Source organism: Euprymna scolopes, chromosome 17 (genome assembly GCF_053919585.1).
Source record: "Euprymna scolopes isolate OS-2025 chromosome 17, ASM5391958v1, whole genome shotgun sequence".
In the NCBI taxonomy this organism is placed as follows: domain Eukaryota; kingdom Metazoa; phylum Mollusca; class Cephalopoda; order Sepiida; family Sepiolidae; genus Euprymna; species Euprymna scolopes.
In genome coordinates, this window is record NC_136498.1 from 64,726,665 (window position 1) to 64,747,908 (window position 21,244).

Here is a 21,244-nt window from a genome sequence, read left to right on the forward strand (position 1 = left end):
AATCACTTTTTCCATAACTACCAACGTAATAGATGCACTGAGACTAAAGCTGCTTTCAAGAACGCCAGCAACCACTGTAAAAGAGTAATAAAGAACGCAAGAGAGCTATATGCCCATTCTGTTAAATCCAAAGTAGCTGATCAGCGGCTTGGTTCCCACCAGTTTTGGCAAATAACAAATAGGATCCTGAACAGAAGTGTGCGTTCTATCCCAACCATTATCAATGGACCAGAGGTCATCTCGTCAGCATCAGACGAGGCCAAACTATTTGCAAAAAACTTTGCGGCAAATTCTACCCTATGCGACGAAGGCCATCAACTCCCCATATTTCCTCCTATAACACAAAACACGCTAGGTAACATACAAATATCTGTGCGTGAGGTCGCCAAGCTAATCAAGAACCTTGATTCCAGCAAAGCAACTGGCCCTGACGGCATCCCAATTATAGTGTTTTTTTTTTTTTTTTTTTTTTTACATAGGCATCACCACATTATCAAGGCCAACAGGCCACTCAAGGATAAGGGTTAAAGAGTGTACAGTAGAAATTGGACAATATAGTAATGATTAGTAATGAAAATTTGGTAAATTTGATAACTTATATGGAACGGCTCATCAAGAACTTATTTACGTTAGACTTGTATTGTAGTCAGCCGGAAAGCAGGAAAATGGAAGACAATTCCACAGGCGTGCAGTTCTAAGAAAGAAGCTTTGTTCATGGAATCTACGTTTAGGTACAGATAAAGAGTGGCGGGAATTATTGATAGTGTTTACAGCTAGACGAGTGTTTCTTATGAAAGTTTGGCGAGGGGGGACCATAGATTTAAGCTCAGTCAAACACTTTCCATGAAAATAACGATAAAGCAGAGACAAACTCGCAACATCTCTTCTGTGAGATAGAGGTTGCAAGGAAGAGAAAAGGACATCTATGAGGCTACGAAGTCTATTTTGAACTCTATCAAGGCAGGACAAGTCCTTTCTAGCAGCTCCTGCCCAGATGTGGCAACAGTATTCCATCCTTGGAAGTACCTGGCTCTTATATAGATAGAGAATAACATCAGCAGTGAGATATCTACCGGATCGATAGAAAGATCCCACCATTTTTCCAGCGGCCTTCGCAACAGATTTAGTGTACGTGTTCCATTTCAGATCAGGAGTAATGGTCAAGCCAAGAAGCTTGTCAAAACTTGAGGCCTCCTGAAGACGAGAGCCATTCATTTCAATTGATGCCAGATGTGGATCAGAATGTTGATGATGTAAAGAGAGAAGCTTGGTTTTAGATGCATTAAAAGTAACCAGCCACTCCTTACCCCATTGTACTACGTGCTCAAGATCAGAGGAGAGAGAATTGGAAAGAACTTGGTCGTTTACTGTCTTAGATGTGCTACCATAAATGGTAGTGCCGTCAGCATAAATGTCTACAAATGATGTAAGGATGTGATTTGGAAGATCATTAATGTAGATCAGGAAAAGAGTTGGGCCCAGGATGGACCCCTGAGGGACACCGGCATTATTACTGTGAGCTTCTGATTTTTGCCCCTCAACTACTACTCTTATGAACCTATCAGAAAGAAATGATTTAATAATTGAAAGACATTTCCAGCTATACCATAGCTCGAGATCTTATGAAGTAAACCTTTATGCCATATCCTATCAAAGGCTTTAGATATGTCAAGAGCAATTGCCCTAGAAAGGTTGCCTCCGTCGAGAGATTTGCTAATCCTATGAGATATAACTGTAAGCACATCTGCTGTAGATCTAGCAGAATGGAAACCATATTGAGTGTCACTAAGAAGGTTATTTTTGCTGAGATGGTTGATTACTTCTGTATTTAACACAGATTCCAGCAACTTACTTATGACGCACAGGAGACTTATTGGCCTGTACTGAGAGGGGGATGAGCGATCACCTGAATTCATAAATACAGAGCATACTGATGAAATTTTCCAGGGAGATGGGAAACTATTCTCCTTAAGACAATGTTTAAGCAGTTTTGTAAGTATGGGCGCTAGTTCAGGTTGAAGTTTTATTGAGTACTATAATTGGAATACCGTCAGGGCCAGTTGCTTTACTGGAATCAAGGTTTTTGATTAGCTTGGCAACATCACGTACAGATATACGTATATCACATAGCGTGTTTTCTGATACAGGAGGAAATATTGGGGGTGGCGGTCTTGATCGCAAAGGGTAGAATTAGCTGCAAAGTTCTTGACAAAGAGTTTGGCTTTGTCTGATGCTGACGAGATTACCTCAGGTCCATTGATAATAGTTGGGATGGAGCACACGCTTCTGTTCAGGATTCTGTTTGCTATTTGCCAAAACTGGTGGGAACCAAGCCGCTGCTCAGCTACTTTGGACTTAACAGATTGAGCATACAACTCTCTTGCGTTCTTTATTACTTTCTTACAATGGTTGCTGGCAGTCCTGAAAGCGGCTTTAGTTTCCATACATCTATTACGTTGGAAACAGTGGAAAAAGTGATTCCTGTGCGACATGGCAGCAGCACATTCTGGAGAGAACCATTAAAAAAGCTTCAAACTGAACTTGCTCCCATACTTACCAAACTTTTTAAGCGTTGCCTTAAGGAGAAATGCTTTCCAACACCCTGGCAAACCTCATCAGTATGTCCTGTATTTAAGAATTAAGGTGATAAGTCATCTCCCTCTCAATACAGACCTATAAGTCTCCTGTGTGTCATGACTAAATTGCTGGAATCCATACTAAATAGAGAAATAGTCAACCACCTCAACAGAAATAACCTCCTTAGTGACACGCAATATGGTTTCAGTTCTGCAAGAGCTACCACAGATGTGCTAACGGTTATATCTCATAGGATTAGCGAATCTCTAGACAAAGGCTACCTTTCTAGGGCAATTGCTCGACATATCAAAGGCCTTCGACAAGGTATGGCATAAAGGCCTATTTCACAAGATTTCCAGCTACGGTATAACTGGAAATGTTTTCTCAATCATTAAATCATTTCTCTCTAATAGGCTCATAAGAGTAGTGGTCGATGGACAAAAATCAGAGGCCTGCAGTATTAATGCTGGAGTCCCTCAGGGGTCCATCCTAGGCCCAACTCTCTTCCTGATCTACATCAATGATCTCCCTATAATACTATAATACATGCTGAAATAATTCGTTGACATCTATGCTGATGACACGACTATCTATGGCAACACATCAAAGGCTGTAAATGGCTAAGTTCTCTCTGATTCTCTCTCCTCTGATCTCGAGCGTGTAGTTCAGTGGGGGAAGATGTGGCCGGTTACCTTTAATGCATCTAAAACCAAGCTCCTATTTTTACACCATCAGCGCTCTGATCCCCATCTGGCATCAACTGTAATGGATGGCTCTCGCCTAGGAGAAGCTCAATGTTTTGACAAGCTTCTGGGCTTGACCTTTACTCCTGATATGAAATGGAACACGTACATAAAGCCTGTTGCCATGGTCGCTGGAAAGATGGTGGGTTCCTTCTACCGCTCCAGAAGATCTCACTACTGATGCAATTCTCTATCTATATAAAAGCCAAGTACGTCCAAGGATGGAATACTGCTGCCATATCTGGGAAGGAGCTGCTAAAAATAGCCTATCCTGCCTTGAGTACAAAATAGACTTCGTGGCTTGGTAGGGGATGCCCTTTTCTCTTCCCTGCAACCTTTCTCCCACAAAAGAGACGTTGCGAGCCTGTCTTTATTTTATCGTTATTATCATGGCAAGTGCTCGTCAGAGCTCCAATCTCTGGTCCCCCCTCGCCAATCTTTTACGAAAAACACCAGTCTAGCTGAAGCCACTGTAAAAAATTTTTCCCACTATCTGTGCCTAAATCAAAACGTAGATTCCATGAATACAGCTTCTTTCTTAGAACAGCACGCGAGTGGAACTCTGTTCCGTCTGCCTGTAACTTGGATGTCTTCAAATCCACGTAAACAAATTCCTGATGAACCGGCCCCTTAAGTAGACACTTTATGAAATCTCAACACTAACATTCAATGTACTGTACATGCAATAACCCTTATCTATGAGTGGCTTCCGGGCCTTGATAAGTGGTGACCTTGTAAAAAAAAAAAAAAAAAAGAAAAAAAAAAAAAGAAAGCCACAGTTAAATATGTAAAGCAAAATAAATTGTTTTTGATCAATTTCCAATCAGCATTTTTTTTTTTTTTTTTTTTTTTTTTTTTTAAATAATTTATGTTGTGATCAAAGAAAAAATATCTGAGGATTTAATTTTAGTTGAAGTAGGTCATTATAAAATAAAAAAGTTAAATGTTTTTTTTCTTATAATGCTAAGTTTGGAACACAAATCAATCTTATTCCATATAGATTACCATTTTTATTACATTCTCAAATTACATGGATTCAGGTTGATAATTTTAGAACTAATTCTAAACCAGAATTCTAAAAAAGAAAAGTTTGGTTGTAAAACTGAAAATCTATCATTAGATGTATGGAAAAGAGTTTAAAATATACACTGCTTAAAAAAAAAAAAAAAAAAAATCTGATCATTAATATTTTTTTTCCTTATTTATATTAAAAAATGAAGTTTTTCAATATTTTTTTGCATTTTAAATAACAGTGATAAAGTTAGACGATTGTAGATTCGTTAAATGTATAATCCATATAATATATATATATATATATATATATAATGAACTCATTTTTTTCTCCTCTGATTTTGATCTTAATAGGATTGAAAATCAAGACATTTCATGCAAATGGAATATGCACAAACTACAGCACATTATCTGAGGTGTGTTATAGGCCTATTACCTCTACACTTCCTCGATAATCGTGGATTCCTATAATTTTTCTGCTGAGAGTTCACTGCCAAAATCGTTTAGAATCAATGGAAATTGTAAAATCTTTTCTCTAATAAATTCCTCCTTCGCCCGCCACCACTTACACCGTTGCAGGATCGTTCACAAGGGACAATACAAAGAAACACCGGTTTGGGTTTTCTTTACTTCGTAGTTGCTTAAAAAAACTGGAATGGAATTTTAACATTCCTTTTCATTCTATGCTTTCTACTGGGTGAAACGCATCATGGACTTAACCGATTCAAATGATTATTTATGCCATTTTTTTTCTTTCACTTTATTTCGTTTTTTAGTTGATTAAAAAAACTGGAATGGAATTTTAGCGTTCATTTTCTACTGGGTGAAACGCACAATTGGACTTAAGCGAATCGAAGGGTTATTTATGCAGTTTATTTTCTTTCCGCTGTGTTTTTTTGTTTTTCAAAACACGTTCATTTTGTTCCGCTTTTTGTTTTTCCAAGTTTTACATCTGTTCGCTGTTATTTTTTTGGTTTTGCCGATTTCTTTACAGAAGTTTAAAATTGTGTTTTTTTTTTTTTTTTTTTTTTTTTTTTTTTTTTTTAATATTTAACCAGGGTTATTACTCCGCTTATTCTTTACCCCCCCCCCACACAAGTTATAAAATAAAAGAGATTATCTGATGAGAGTATGGTAAGCAAATCTTTATTTGAAAATGGTTCATTTACTCCATATAATATATGCAAAAAGACAAGAAAAAAGGTTTTCACATTAACAAATGGTATGGGGGGGGGATAAGAAAAAGAAATAAAAAAATGAGAGAAGAAGCGTGAGAAATGAAAAAAAAAAAAATTAAAGTGCAAAAGAAAGAGCAAGGGGCAAAAGGCCCAAAAGAGCAAAGGAGAAAAAGTTTATTTCTCCCTTGTATTTTATTTTTTCTTTATAATACTTTCTCCAATACGAGAACAGATTTATTTTCTTTCGACTTTTGCATATTTGAAGTTACATACTAAATATCTCATGTGCATTCTTCTCGTTAACTATAATATCTTATTATCACCCTCTATCTAGTATTTAGATTCAAACATTCGAAAACTAATTAATTACTAAAAAAGGTTTTGTGCTCAATTGAACTGTCATGCATTGCAAATTTTAATAAGGATTCGAAGTGAAATCGAAAATAATGAACGAAATGTATAGATATATACAACTGATATGCATCTCATGCATCCTCCTCTTCGTGAACACAAGTTTGAATCTTGAATATGTGTGTGTGTGTGGACACACAAGACTTTGCAAAACAAATAAAACCAAATGTATCTTGGTCATCAATAAGCCACTAAATTATGACTGTTTAAAGTTTGAGAATTAGTAAACTTTTTATTTGAATACAAAATTTGGATCTTTTGTAGAAGATTCCAGCCCCCCCCCCCCAAATATCTATAGAAAAAGTAAAGAAAAAAACTAAAAGGATGGTATTCATTCATGTTATTGAATATTTGCATGAAAAATTACTTTCTCTTCTATTTCTGCCTTCACAAACCCGGAGAACTATTCACCATTCCTCACAGGGTTTGCCAGCAACGTTATATTCTGCATTTTTGTACAGTCTAAGCCGAACCCAATACATGTCCAGACAGGATGCAAAAGTCAGGCATGCACACACACAACACACGATTGACAAGGATACATTTTTTTTTTTTCAAACTCATTCTTTTGACTTATAAATTTTCTGAAAATAAAATGTTAAAATGAACACATTGTGCTCTTCATGGGATATATCAATGAAAAAAAAAAAAAAATCTATACACATGTAGTTTGGTAGAGACCATTCCACAGACATGCACACGCACACACACACACACACACAAATAGAACTGTGTGTAATGGTTAAATGAAACCAATCATCCAATAAGAAACCATAAAAATGAATTAAAGTTCATTTTTCAAAGGAATTTAGTTAACCTTTATGAAGTCGTTCATAAGAGGCGCCTTCAATAAGTTTCCAGACTTTTTTGTACAGGCGTTTAAAATTGTCACAGACCCTTGCGAATTCAGTATGCTGTTGTTATACAGATTATGAGATGACTGACCAATGTTTATGATTTCAGGTTCAAATGACCAGCTACAGCAGAAATTGGAATACACCCTACTAAAGCCCGATTGTCACAGCTGCTGAATTTCAGAAATGCAATCTGGACAAGACATTTCAGAAGATATGCAATGAAATTTCTATTTTCAACTTGCAAAAATGCCACAGAAACGTATGGAATGCTTCAGACTGCTTTTGGATCATCTTGCATGAACCAAGCCTCAGTTTTTGAGTGGTATAAGAGATTCAAGGAAGGCAAGGAGTCTGAGAACTGATGAGGTGGGGAAGGAGTAAGGAAGTCCGAACACCAGAGTTGATTGGCCAAATAAAGGATTTCATGGATAAGGAACGTCATGTGTTTGAGACAAGTGCTCAGTTTGATATCAGTGTGGCAATTGTACACGATTATTCATGAGGAACCAAAGATGCGGAAAATTGATCAAAGTTTGTCTTAGAAGGTAAAAAAGACGTCATGACCAAGATGGACATCAAGACAGTTCCTCACCCTCCCTATAGTCTAGACCTTGTTCCCAGAGACTTTGTTATTCCCTAAGCTCAAGGAAAACCTTAGACATTATCGTTATGAGACAATTGAGGAGATGAAAGAGGCTGTGATGAAGGTCATTGACATGCTCACACAAGAGGACTTCCAAAAGTTGTTGGAACATTACGAGTGCATTACAGCTGGAGGAGATTACTTCAAAAGGGTCTAGAGTTTCATGCAGGTACTATCAATAAAAGTGCCCATACAAAAAAGTCTAGAAACATTTAAGACACCTCATACAAGGCTTTATGGTGCGAGTGAAACAGTATTTTTTTTGATATGTCACATGGTACCCAACAACTTTTGGCGTACCAAAATGGCGGACTGAAATTTGGCATTAAAAAAAAAACCTTTGCAAAATTTTGTGCCCATCTGTTGAACCATTACTTGAATTTCAAAGACCAATATACAAATGTCACAACAAACGTCAATTTTTTAATTATATTTTACAAAAATGCAATAATTTACAAAACAGTCCATGTAAAATAATTTTTAAAATTACATGATGAAAAAAAAATACAAGGTTCTTATTTAGAATTTGGCCTAATTACAAAAATAAAAATATAGGAAAGTCTGATGTACATACCAATTATGGAACGAAGATATATTCCAAAAATTATGTCAATTAATCAAGTACTTTTATTTTTAATGAAGAAAATCAAATTTGATGAGTAAGCAAATAGGGACCGTCTCGTATCGCCATATTAAAAAAAAGGGGACAGATAAGTCTACAATAATTCAAACTTGTGAGCTCAGCCTTGTAATGGTACTGATTTCACGCTTTAAAATGACTTTCTCATAATACACAAACAAGTAATCAATTTACGTAATTTTTGGAATATGACAGTCCCATTCCGTGACGGGTACCTGCAACAGATTTTTCTGTAGTTTTGTTTGATTAGGTTGAATTTTATTTTTTGACATGGAGGTCACCACTTATCAAGGCCCAGAAGCCACTCGGGGATAAGGGTTATTGTGTGTACAGTAATCAATGGGATAGTATCGTAGTAATAGTTAGTATTGGAGATTTGATAAAGTGTCATTACTTAAGGGGGCGGGCGGTTCATCAGGAATTTGTTTATGTTGGACTTAAAGACATCCAAGTTGAAGTCGGGGGGGGGGACAGGCAAGCGGCAGAGAGTTCAACAGGCGTGCAGTTCTAAGAGAGAAGCTTTGTTCATGGAATCTACGTTTTGATTTAGGCACGGATAAAGAGTGAAGAAAATTATTGACAGTGGTTTCAACTAGTCAAGTGTTTTTCGTGAATGGTTGGCGAAGGGGGATCAGAGAATAGAGTTCAGACGAGCACTTGCCATGGAAATAACGATAAAACAGAGACAGGCTCACAACGTCTCTTCTGTGGGAGAGAGGTTGCAGGGAAGAGAAAAGGGCATCTCCACCAAGCCACAAAATCTATTTTGTACTCTGTCAAGGCAGGATAGGCTGTTTTTAGCAGCTCCTGCCCAGATGTGGCAGCAGTACTCCATCCTTGGATGTACTTGGCTTTTATATAGATAGAGAATTGCATTAGTAATGAGATCTTCTGGAGCGGTAAAAGGATCCCACCACTTTTCCAGCGACCTTGGCCACAAACTTGATGTATGTATTCCATTTCAGATCAGGAGTAAAAGGTCAAACCCAGAAACTTATCAAAACATGCCCCCCCCCCTAGACGAGAGCCATTCATTTCAATCGATGCCAGATGGGGATCAGAGCATTTATGATGTAATGATAGGAGCTTGGTCTTAGATGCATTAAAGGTAACCAGCCATCTGTTCCCCCACTGTACCACACGCTCAAGATCTGAGGAGAGAGAATCAGAGAGAACATTGTCATTTACGGCCTTTGATGTGTTGCCATAGATAGTCCTGTCATCAGCATAGATGTCAACGAATGATTTTAGTATGTGTTTTGGGAGATCATTGATGTAGATCAAGAAGAGAGTTAGTCCCAGGATGGACCCCTGAGGGACACCAGCATTAATACTGTGAGCCTGATTTCTGCCCATCAACCACTACTCTTATGAGTCTATCAGAGAGAAATGATTTAATGATTGAGAAAACATTTCCAGTTATACCGTAGCTGGAAATACTAAATACAATACAAATATTGCAGGTTTCAGCTTTAAAACGACAGTGATTAAAACATTATCTCCACCAGGTTCTAGCTTTATAACAATTTAGTTCAATTAAGAATTTAATGGCCAGACATTATCGCAAGACTATAATCAAATTATTACGGTATTGTTCGGTTATTAACTTATTAATTGTTGAACCAAATTCCTTTAAAGCTAGAACTTACTAGCCGGGCGTCCGGCGTTGCCCGGCCGTAAAATACGCTTAAATATGATATTTTAATTTATGCAGATTTCTAAGAACAACCAATGCGCAACGTAAACCCCCTTCCTTTCTATATGTATCTGTATATATCTATATGTAACTGTATTCTAATTTAATTAATAATAATACAACATTAATATCAAAACTTTTGGGTATTTGTGCAGAATTTGAACCAGACGTAACTAACCGTCCGCTCGGCTTTGCATGGAACATGATGTCAATTACCAAATTTCTGTCTCCACATAAAAGATAAATGTTGAGAAACTCCCGGCTGGTCCAGCATTCTTTTGCATTATTTGACCTTCCACGTCTGCACAAGTGGCAATATGAAACGACATCGGTAAATTTTTACGACGTGCCCCAGCGTACTATAAACACCCCAACCTCCCCATGTTAAGAACGGCTTTCGGAATAACCCCCCTCCCTGAAAGCCGTTCTTAAGATGGACGAGGTTGGGGGGGGGGTTTACTCCGAAAGCCGTTTTTAACATGGTGTGGTTGGGGGTGTTTATACTACGCTGGGGCAGGTTGTAAAATGTTACCACGACATCTTCCGGCGTGTGCAACTGCAACTGTTAATCCAAGGTGGAGATATTCATGCAGTATAATGTTTAGGAACGGCCGTTTGGGAGTCGTTTACTTGATTTCATTTTTTTTCTTTGAATATTTTTCCCAAAACATCGTCTGCTCCTTTACCGCACAATGATTGACTGAATCAGCGTCTTACGTCAGATTAGTCAAACCCGAGCGCATGACGTCATGTTCCGAGCAAAGCTGAACAAATGATTAGTTACGTCTGGTTCAAATTATACACAAGTACCAACTTTTGCACTATTTAAAAGCAGCTTAAAATAAACTAGTAATATCTTAAAAAGTATTGGGGGGGGGGCGTAAGAAAATAATGAAAACGCGAAACCAAAATCGTGTTTACATTATCGACGCCTTACATCGTTCCCATCTAGTGATCATGTTCAAAAAAAAAAAAATTAAAAAAAAAAAAAAAAAAATCTAGCAAAATTCAAATACTGGTCAGATTTTCATGAAATTTTCGATACTTATTTTTAAATTAACTTATATTTTAAATATAATGGTATACCAATATAACTTTCCTTAAATATACGGGGGAAATATTTTTTAAGTGTTCTACGCCACCTATATTTTATGTTACGAAAACTAAATATAAATTTTAGTTCGTAAAAATTTCAACATTTTATAAAGCTGAAGAGTTTAAATAATTAAACCCATTATTTAACTTACCAAGAAGTTGTTTTTTTCTGGGGAGTTTTTCTCAATAATATAGTTGAATTTCAACAACACATCTGAAGATTCATTTTTAAAAGATTCCAATTATCATCAAAATAATTCCAATATTTCGCATCAAATATTTAGTTTTAAATAAAAAGTTTATATATATATATATATATATATATATATATATATATATATATATATATATAATGGCTACTGGCAATTATAAAACAAATTCAACTATATAAATCAGATACAAATCGTAAAATGGTGATTTTACACAAGAATTTTGAGGTGCCTACAGATATTGTATTTATCATTATAGAGTTCCTTCTCGGTAATTGTGGCCCGGTAGACCAACACAAAATCTACTTTAAAAAAAAAGTTTTCAAGGGGCTTTCCGGTGTGCTGAAAATGAATATCGCATTTAAAATTGGGACTGGCAACTACTTTTTACGATACTGAAAAGATACTTTTTGCATGTTTCATAGTAACACAACATGGCCGTCATATTTGTAAATTTTTTTTTACTTGGTTTTCAGTTTAAAATTTTCCTTTAAAATGAGTTTTACAGATCTCCGGGCATGCTGAAAACGAATACAGCATTTAAATTTTCCGAATATAAATAAAACAATGTAGTTTAGTTCTGTTATAAATGATGGCCACTGTTTTACGCGCAAGCGCGCACTTTTGCTGCGCACTTGCGTGTTCAACAATGACCGAAAGTTATAACAAAGAATTGCGTTACAAAAATATGCGCTGGTCCCAATTTTAAATGCTATATTCGTTTTCAGCACACTTGAAAACCTCTAGAAAACAATTTAAAAAAAAAAAAAAAAAAAAAAAAAAAAGGTAGGTTTTGTGTTTGTCTACCAGGCCACAATTAACCAATTCTTTACTGATTATTAAGTACTTAAGAACTTTTGTTACCGTGTTGAAATAACGTGATTATTTAGAAAGCCACTCTTAACATGGGGAGGGGATTGTGTTTTCTAAATATTCTCTACTTTCCACTTAACAATTTAAAAGATATCGTAAAACTTGAAAATACTATTAAAAAAATAATAAAAAAAAAAATAGCGCGGTAACAAAAGGTATAAGCACCGATTATTATATTGTACTCAACAAAAGTAATAAAAAATGACTTCGGTGCCATCGACTAGAATCGAAACCAAAACATAACTTTCCAGTTTAAGCTTTCGTCAGATGGATAAGAAATTGTTAAAAAAGTGAACAGACTTTGACGTATGAGTGTACACATACGTAAATCGTTCCTCATACAGACATACATGGTTATATATATATATATATATATATATATATATATATATATATATATATATCAACGGGGTGTTTCTGCATTTATGAACCTGCGATTTCCACGAAGCTACTCGGGTGTGCCAGGCAGATGACTGGAATAACCGGAAACGGCCGGGCAAGCCTTATTACAAATAACAAATTGTTACAACTCTCCTCCCCATGTTAAGAATGGCGACGATCATTTAAATTTATTAAGTATGTATACTTAATAAATTTCCAGTTGTCGACAGTTTTCAGGTCTTCCCGTCATCCACCAAATATACCCGAATAAGTTGTGGAAATCGCGGGTTGATAAATGCGAAAGTACCAACAGTTCACAAAAAAAAAAATAAATAAATAAATAAAAATAAAATAAATTTTAAGAAATAATGCAATCATTTGACTCGCCTCGCGACGCTCTGCGACCTTGCGTCTCGGAGGAGATGCACTTTGAAAAAGAAAAAAAAAAGACAGACATTTTATGAATTAGATTTCATTAATTGTTTTGATGGCAGCCATATTAAAGCTATCCCGTCCCCCCCCCCCCAAAAAAAAATGCAGTGGGAATAAAATCATAAGCTTTGTATTTTTCAGAAACCCCGAGATTAATTTTGTGCGGTCACCTCTCGATTCTAACTTGTTAACAGATTTTACTGAGTCAATATGGGCAACAACCATGGTCTATATCAGGGGTTCTCAACCGGGGTCCACCGGGTCCACAGGCAAAACATAAAACTTATTATCATAATTATTATAGTTGTAGAATACTTTATTTGCATTAAATTAGTTTTCATTTAAAAATAAAGCTTAATTATATATCTTTGATTATTAAAACCTCAAAATTTATATTAGTGAAAAAATAGAAGATTGTCTTATAACCAATAGTTATGAAGGGGAAGGGGTCCACCAAGATAAAAAGAAGGGAAAAGTGGTCCATGAGTAAAAGGTTGAGAACACTGGTCTATATAAACACCTTATTTTTACACGTAGTATCAACTCGGCGTTGCTCCGGAGGAAACTATTTCCCCAGTCATCGTGAATTTAAAAAATTTCGTTTAAAAAAAAAATAAATAAATTCATAAAATTTACGTAACGGGCGACATAAGTAATCTTTTTAATTAATGAAGATTTTTTTGTCCGTCATAAAAAAGAAACAGGGTTTTAAGTTTTACAATTTAAAGTTGGTTATATGTTAAACGCCGCGAAACGGATACTCAAGTAGGATACGGACCGTGCTGAAAACGTTACTTAAAAACCCATTTTTAATATGGGGAGGGAAGAAATCATTAGAAAAAAAAAAAAAAAAAAAAAAAAATTTGGTGCCAGTGCACTTACTGATCCGCGCTTTTTTTTTTTTTTTAAATAGCATTTTCAAGTTTAATTAAAGTTTTTTTTTTCTCTCGATTGTAAGGTTATAGTACAGAATAGGTACAAAACACCCTCCCATGTTAAGAATGGCTTTTTAAATAATAACGTTATTATTTCAGCACGGATCAATAAGTGCACTTACCAAAAATTATTTTTACTTGAAAATCCTACTAAAAATAATAGCATGGTACGTATTCTGCATAAGTACCATTATACGATATATTTTTGACAGTAATATTTATGCGATAGAGTAAAGAAAAACGATTAAAAACAAAAAACGGTACATATGCACTTATGTTACCGTGCGGAAATAACGTTATTATTTAAAAGCCATTCTTAACATGGGGAGGAATGTTTTGCAACAATTCTGTACTTTCATCTAACAATTTAATAATAAGATATCGTAAAACTTGAATAATTTGAAAACACTATGTATATAAAAAAAAATAGCACGAGATAACATAAGTTCATAATAATAAAAAAAAAAGGTTCATTTTCCCCTTTTACGAGTTTTTTTAATTTTAAATAAACATAAAATTATAATCTGCTACGCCGCATGAATTAATAATAATAAAAAATATTCGGTCTGTGATTTTTTTTATCTATTATATATATATATATATATATATATATATATATATATATATAACAGCTGTATGAAATGAATGAATAATGAATATATTATTTAACAATAATCGGAGATGACGAAAGATTTTGAGATATTTCTAAGATTTGATAAAAAAAAAGTTAGAATTTTTACTTTAATAAATGAATTTAAAAAATCTAACATAACAAATATTATTCCCTAAATAAATACAAAAACAAAGAGTGTATATACTTATAAAAAAAAAGTGATACGTACCGATTTAGAAGCATAAAAGAGCAGCTATTTAGTAAGACATCTCTCTCTTTCCTCCATGGAATTGGGTCGGACTTTTTCTTTTATCGGAAACAGTGACAACAACACACGCCGATCACTTAGCCGTAAACCGATGCGCTGTCGTAAAATCCTCTCTGCAACAGTTGACAAGTAAAAACACACAACCTATTAATTTTTTAAGACTATTAGCTTATTGAAACGTCGTATAACTACTTTATATATATATATATATATATATATATATATATATATATATATATATATATATATATATATATATATATATATATATATGTAGAGTATTTAAAATACAAAATCAAACAACAACAAAAAAACACCTAACCAACATATCGAATCCGTTTCAACTGCCGTCAACAGGCGCGTGTCCATTAATGTCCACCTAGTCACCACGTGTGTATGTGTGTGTGTCTCTAACCAAATGTCGTTTCAACGTCCTTCCTCCTTTCTTCCTAAATGTTTCGTGTTGTGATCCAGCTTTTTTATTCGGTGCTAGCCACCTTCCTCGGACTGTTAGCAGTTTGGCTACTCATATGTATTCTATATCGAGTCACCCGCGGGTTTTTCCGTCGAAAGAAGGGAAACAGACGACAGAAACCAGTTTCTGTTATGATTGTTGTCGGCTCGGGTAAGTTGTCTACAAATACTTATCAATAATAAACAATTAGTCTTTTACCAACATTTAACTTTATTTTATTTATTTATTCATTTTGCGTAATCATTCAGTTTTCCGACCTATATAATGTTTTCGGGAAGGCGTTTAACATTAGATCGAGAATATATATATATATATATATATATATATATATATATATATATATATATATATATATATATATATATATATAATCACACGACACGCTGAACTTATGGATGTTAAGATCAATTTAGTATTACGTATGAAATGGAAGGAACAATAAGAACTTTTAAAATTACCCTACACCCGATTGTTCCTAGCAAAAAGCAAGATAGAATTTATCTCATCTCAGCTTGCTGATCGAAAAAGTTTGCACGGATAATTATTACGAAGCGAAAGGGTATCCTTTAGTGATTTATATAAAAACGCTTTATGCGGAATACGGGCCGTTTTAAAGTTAAATTCAATTTTTACAGTATCTTTTGTTTATTAAATTGTTTGCTGAAAGTACAGAATAATTACAAAACACGGGTTTGTTTTACAATAAAACGAGGTACGAAACCCTAGTCAAAAAACAAATGTTACCGTGACATTTTGTTTAATTTTTATTTTTAAGTCATTGTCGAAACTTCAAAAATGTAAGAGAATCGTCGCATCCATCTTTTTTCTTGTTCTCATGTAACACTCGACACTACTTGTATTTCGAACCGAATAAACATTTTACATTAAATAAAACCACTAAAAACTTATCCATCTAGGTAGAAGAATAACATTTATTTGTTATATAGGTACTAGTGCAATTATTGATCCGTGCTGAAATAATAACGCAGTTATTTAAAAAGCCGTTCTTAACATGGGGAGGGTAGGGTGTTTTGTACCTATTCTATACTTTAACCTTACAAGGGAATAAAAAAACATATTATAAAACTTTAATTAAACTTGGAAATACGATTTAAAAAAAATAGCGCGGATCAGTAAGTGCTCTAGCACCGTTATATATTTGTTTTTTTTTTTACCGCTTTTATAAAAAATCCCTGTGGATTGTAAAACAAATCCCAAAACACTGTTAAAAATGGGTTTCTGAATAACATTATTCTGTCGGTATTCTGCATAAATAACAGCATACTTCTTTATAAGTCCCTAAATCCGCCCAGTCGCTCACACTTGGAATATCCTTCTGTGGTCTGGTGCCGAGGTTAAAAAAAAAAAATAAGAAAAGGGCACTCTGGAAAGGGTCCAACGTAAAGCAACGGAACTTATACAAGGCATCTCCAATTTGCCCTACTCTGAATGCCTCTTGCCTCACCCGTCTCAACCTTCCTACTCTAGAATTCCGCAGACAGCGTGCCAATATATTACAGGCCTACAAAATAATAAAGGGGTTTGACAATGTCTGCCATAACAGACCTTGCCCCAACTGTAACAACAGCTTGTTCGTTCAAGCTCTCCACCCGTCCACCAGGGGACACACTCTGAACATGCAGATCCAGCATCATCCTGGCTCCCATAGTCACTTCTTCTCTAGTAGAGTGGCTCCTATTTCGAACAGGCTAAGTTCCCACACCATCAATGCCCACCTTAGTCAGAATGGAAGAATCACAAAGACCTATACCAATACCAGTTTTCCTACTGAACCTAATATTTTTCATGTGAATTACTAGTGCTACTTGAAACTCTTCAACAGAAGAGGATCAAAACCTTGGCATATGGTCTTAATACTCTGGTCGGATAACTAATGACCTTGACTTATGATGATGATAGACTTAAAATATTTACAAAACTATTTGTTTATTAAGATACTTTAACTTCATTTACATTTATTTCATTTTAATCATTCTACGTTCTTGCTTTTTTGTTAGCAACAACCGGGCGTCAGCTAATGAAAAAACAAAGAAAAGGTCTTCTACACTGCAAAAGTACCCAAAATTGATTTTAACACCAATATCTTCAGCCTGTCATAACCTTAAAAAAAATAGAATTTTTGAGCTACTGCATGATTACCGAAAGTGGTTGTTTGGACTGCGGAATATCTCTTAAAAAAGGAACACTAATCTAATTTGAACTTTGATGCTTATTAATGTTACTAGTACTATTCTAACTTCGGCTGTCATATTCGCAACGTTTTGACCGTTTTAACCTCCGACCCTCCTGCATCTTTTTCAAACTTGGAAACATAACGAGATTTCGTCCAAGTTCTGAGTACGATAGAAAGAGTGCAACTTTGATATGACAAACTCAGAAGAAGGTCTGTGGTTACAGCTGTTGAAACATTGCGAGGCACTTGTACATTACTGTCATGGGAGAACATTTTTGGTTTCAGTTTGAAGAGCGCACATCAGGGAGAGACAACCTGGAGAATCGAAAATCTCAACAAATGTCAACAACACATTAGCATGAAATAAAATGTTAATTATTGGGAGAATTTTATTCCTACATCGCTTAGAACTTTGGCTGAGGGTGAAAATTAAAACACAACAAATTGAAAAGTGCATTTACCTGATGGTTTAGTTATAGGTCGTTTTCTTTTCTTGCAAAATATGTTGTGAATCCTGCAGCTCTGGTAATAGACTTCTAGATGAAGTGATAGTAGAAAAATTTTCCATGAAGATTAGTAATTATTCTTGGCACAAAAAACTATTCTTTTTATTACAACGATCAATTAGTAATTCAGATGCATCCAATGAGGTTGTAATTAACCAAAAATTAACAAATGAATCCAGTGTTTTCAACATTTTTTTCAGTTAAAAAATGGCCCACAACTCGCGCGGGTTAGAATTTGAATTCGACCAATAAGAATAGCTGTTTTAAAACAATGTATTGAACTGACGAACCAATGAGGAGACACGATTCAATTTGTGTAATTTGTCACACACTGCCAGAGGAGCGAAGAAAAAAATTATGGTTATCCATTACTTTTTCAAATTATTGAATACAAGGTAAATATGTATTAGACTGTCAATTACGTGGCAGGTAATTAATTCTTGTGGTCATAAGGACTCGACCAATAATTGTAGTTTTTTCTTTTTAAAGAAACTTGTTTGCATCAGTCCCTTAAGACGCACGCCAACTGAACTTTACTATCATTCTCATAAATGAGTCTAAGCAGCTTACCTAGACTCCAAAAGGATTGAGTTTTATTTAGAGATTTAATTAACACGATTTCTCCGACTGACACTTTCTGAGGGCGATTGCCCAATATATTAGCATCAACCTCTCTTAAGGACAACAAGTGATCATCGTGCCATATCTATCTGAAACGTGTGTCATTTCCAAAGATTGCAAAAGTGAATCAGGCCACAAATCGTCCGATCCATAATTATTGATCAACAAACGTGGGTTATAACCAGTGTGTAAAAAAATGATTAGGGGTTAAAATATCAAGATCCCTTTCAGAAGCGGTAATATATGTAAGTGGTTGGTCATTGATCACTTTCTCCAAATCAGAAAGGGTAGTTAAGAAATCAAAACTGTTTAAACGTTGTCTTAAGGAGAATTGCTTCCCATCACCCTGGAAAATCTCATCAGTATGCCCTGTATTTAAGAATTCAGGTGATCACTCATCTCCCTCTCAGTATAGGCCAATAAGTCTCCTGTCCGTCATGAGTAAGTTGCTGGAATCTGTTAAATAGAAAAGTAATCAACCATCTCAGTAAAAATAACCTTAGTGATACGCAATATGGTTTCCGTTCTGCTAGATCTACAGCAGATGTGCTTACAGTTATATCTCATAGGATTAGCGAACTGCTCGATAGAGGCAACCTTTCTAGGGCAATTGCTCTTGACATATCAAAGGCCTTTGATAGAGCATGGCATAAAGGTTTACTTCATAAGATCTCCACCTATGGTATAGCTGGAAATGTGTTCTCAATTATTAAATCATTTCTTTCTGATAGGTTCATAAGAGTAGAAGTTGATGGGCAGAAATCAGAAGCTCACAGTATTAATGCTGGAGTCCCTCAGGGTTCCATCCTGGGCCCAACTCTCTTCCTGATTTACATTAATGATCTTCCAAATCACATCCTTACATCATTCGTAAACATTTTTGCTGATGACACTACTATCTATGGTAACACATCTAAGACCGTAAACGACCAAGTTCTTTCTGATTCTCTTTCCTCTGATCTTGAGCACGTGGTACAATGCTGAAAGGAGTGGCTGGTTACTTTTAATGCATCTAAAACCAAACTTCTATCTTTACATCATCAACATTTTGATCCCCATCTAGCATCAATTAAAATGAATGATTCTTGTCTTGAGGAGTCCTCATGTTTTGACAAGCTTCTGGGCTTGACCTTTACTCCTGATCTGAAATGGAATACGTATATCAAATCTGTTGGCAAGGCTGCTGGAAAAATGGTGGGATCCTTCTATCGATCCAGTAGATATCTCACTGCTGATGCAATTCTCTATCTATATAAGAGCCAGGTACATCCAAGGATGGAGTACTATTGCCACATTTGGGCAGGAGCTGCTAGAAAGGACTTATCCTGCCTTGATAGAGTTCAAAATAGACTTCGTAGCCTTGTAGGAGATGTCCTTTTCTCTTCTCTGCAACCTCTATCTCACAGAAGAGATGTTGTGAGTTTGTCTCTGCTTTATCATTATTTTCATGGAAAGTGTTTGACTGAGCTCCAATCTATGGTCCCCCCTCACCAAACTTTCACAAGAAACACTTATCTAGCTGAAAACACTATCAATAAATCCCCCCACTCTTTATCTGTGCCTAAACATAGATTCCATGAAAAAATCTTTTTTCTTAGAACTGCACGCCTGTGGAACTGTCTTCTGTTTTCCTGCTTTCCAGCTGACTACAATATGATCGGATTAGAGTTCAACGTGAACAAGTTTCTGATGAGCCGTTCCATATAAGTTAACAAATTTACCAAATTTCTATTACTAACAGTTACTATATTGTTCAATTTCTACTGTACACTCTTTAATCCTTATCCTCGAGTGGTCTCTGGGCCTTGATAAGTGGTGATGCCTATGTACAAAAAAAAAAAAAAAAAATAGCTGACTTTTCTTTCTACCTATTAATTTTTTCAAACATTTTTGATTTCATCATCCGCTTCCATGCACCTCCTTGCCAAGCCGAATAAAGAGGGATGATGGAATGACTAATTGAGGTTGACCTAAATTTTTCTTTGAATTCGTCTGAAACGAAGATTTCTGATAACATGATGCCGGACGCTAGAAACATCTTTGCATTATCCAAATAGGCATGCATACGAACATCAAACAGCTAATAGAAGAGATCTAGTGCTCATATCTGGTAATAGCTCTAGATGGACGGCACGTAGATTCATACAGGTGAACAACAAGACGCACATTTTCACACTGTCATCATTGTATTTTACCAAAAAATGACCGGTAAAATGGCGTAAAAGTATGGGAAATTTAACTTCAAAAGGGTAGATATTGAAATTCTGTATATGTCCTTTAGTCAGCAACAGACCATCCTTATCAATAAACAAGCCAAGAGCTGATACCCTTAGAGGCATAACCTTTTTCGAAAGTTGGTTCAAATATTCCAACTCATTGGAAATTCTTCCCTCTGCATGCAGGAAAAGAGCAACAATTTTGCTCTTTGGTTGGCATTGGTGTTTCAACTTATCACAAAACTGCACAACTTTCTCAAGGACATTGATTGCTCTAGTCAATGATTAGAATTCAGAAATATTTATTGGTAAACCATTCTCATCAAAACAAGAATCATTAGAGAACTTACAGAATATAATTTTCTTGTTCGTGTCATTAAGACAAGGCAAGGGGGACAGAGGCCAGTTGATGATATGTTGATTAAACCAATCGGAGCCATTTACCCAAAAATTGTATAATTGCTCAAACTTAGAGGCGGAAAGGCCTCTAGTCAACAAATCCACAGGATTTTCAGACGAAGGAACATATTTGAACTGAGGGAGGATATTCAGTTTGAGGTTAACATCCTCCAACATTTTTTCATGCTCAGTACATGATTCTCCACAAAAATGTTCCTCTTAGTCCCTTTACAATTTAAAACCCAAGATAGAGCCACTTGGGCATCAGATA

General features: G+C 35.4%; 2 protein-coding genes across 2 annotated transcripts in view; one reads left to right on the forward strand and one right to left on the reverse strand.

Annotated features, from left to right (window-relative positions):
- The window catches only part of LOC145296762 (TLC domain-containing protein 4-B-like), a 129,270-nt gene extending 114,563 nt beyond the window's left edge, over positions 1-14,707 (reverse strand). The window contains exon 1 of the mRNA XM_080142813.1: positions 14,524-14,707. The gene's annotated coding sequence lies outside the window, so the exon portion shown is untranslated. The remainder of the gene's footprint in view (positions 1-14,523) is intronic.
- Positions 14,708-14,881: 174 nt separating this feature from the next.
- The window catches only part of LOC145296763 (UDP-N-acetylglucosamine transferase subunit ALG14-like), a 50,208-nt gene continuing 43,845 nt past the window's right edge, over positions 14,882-21,244 (forward strand). Inside the window, exon 1 of the mRNA XM_080142815.1 lies at positions 14,882-15,187. Coding sequence (XP_079998941.1) covers positions 15,016-15,187 — 172 coding nt within the window. The 5' untranslated portion in view covers positions 14,882-15,015. The remainder of the gene's footprint in view (positions 15,188-21,244) is intronic.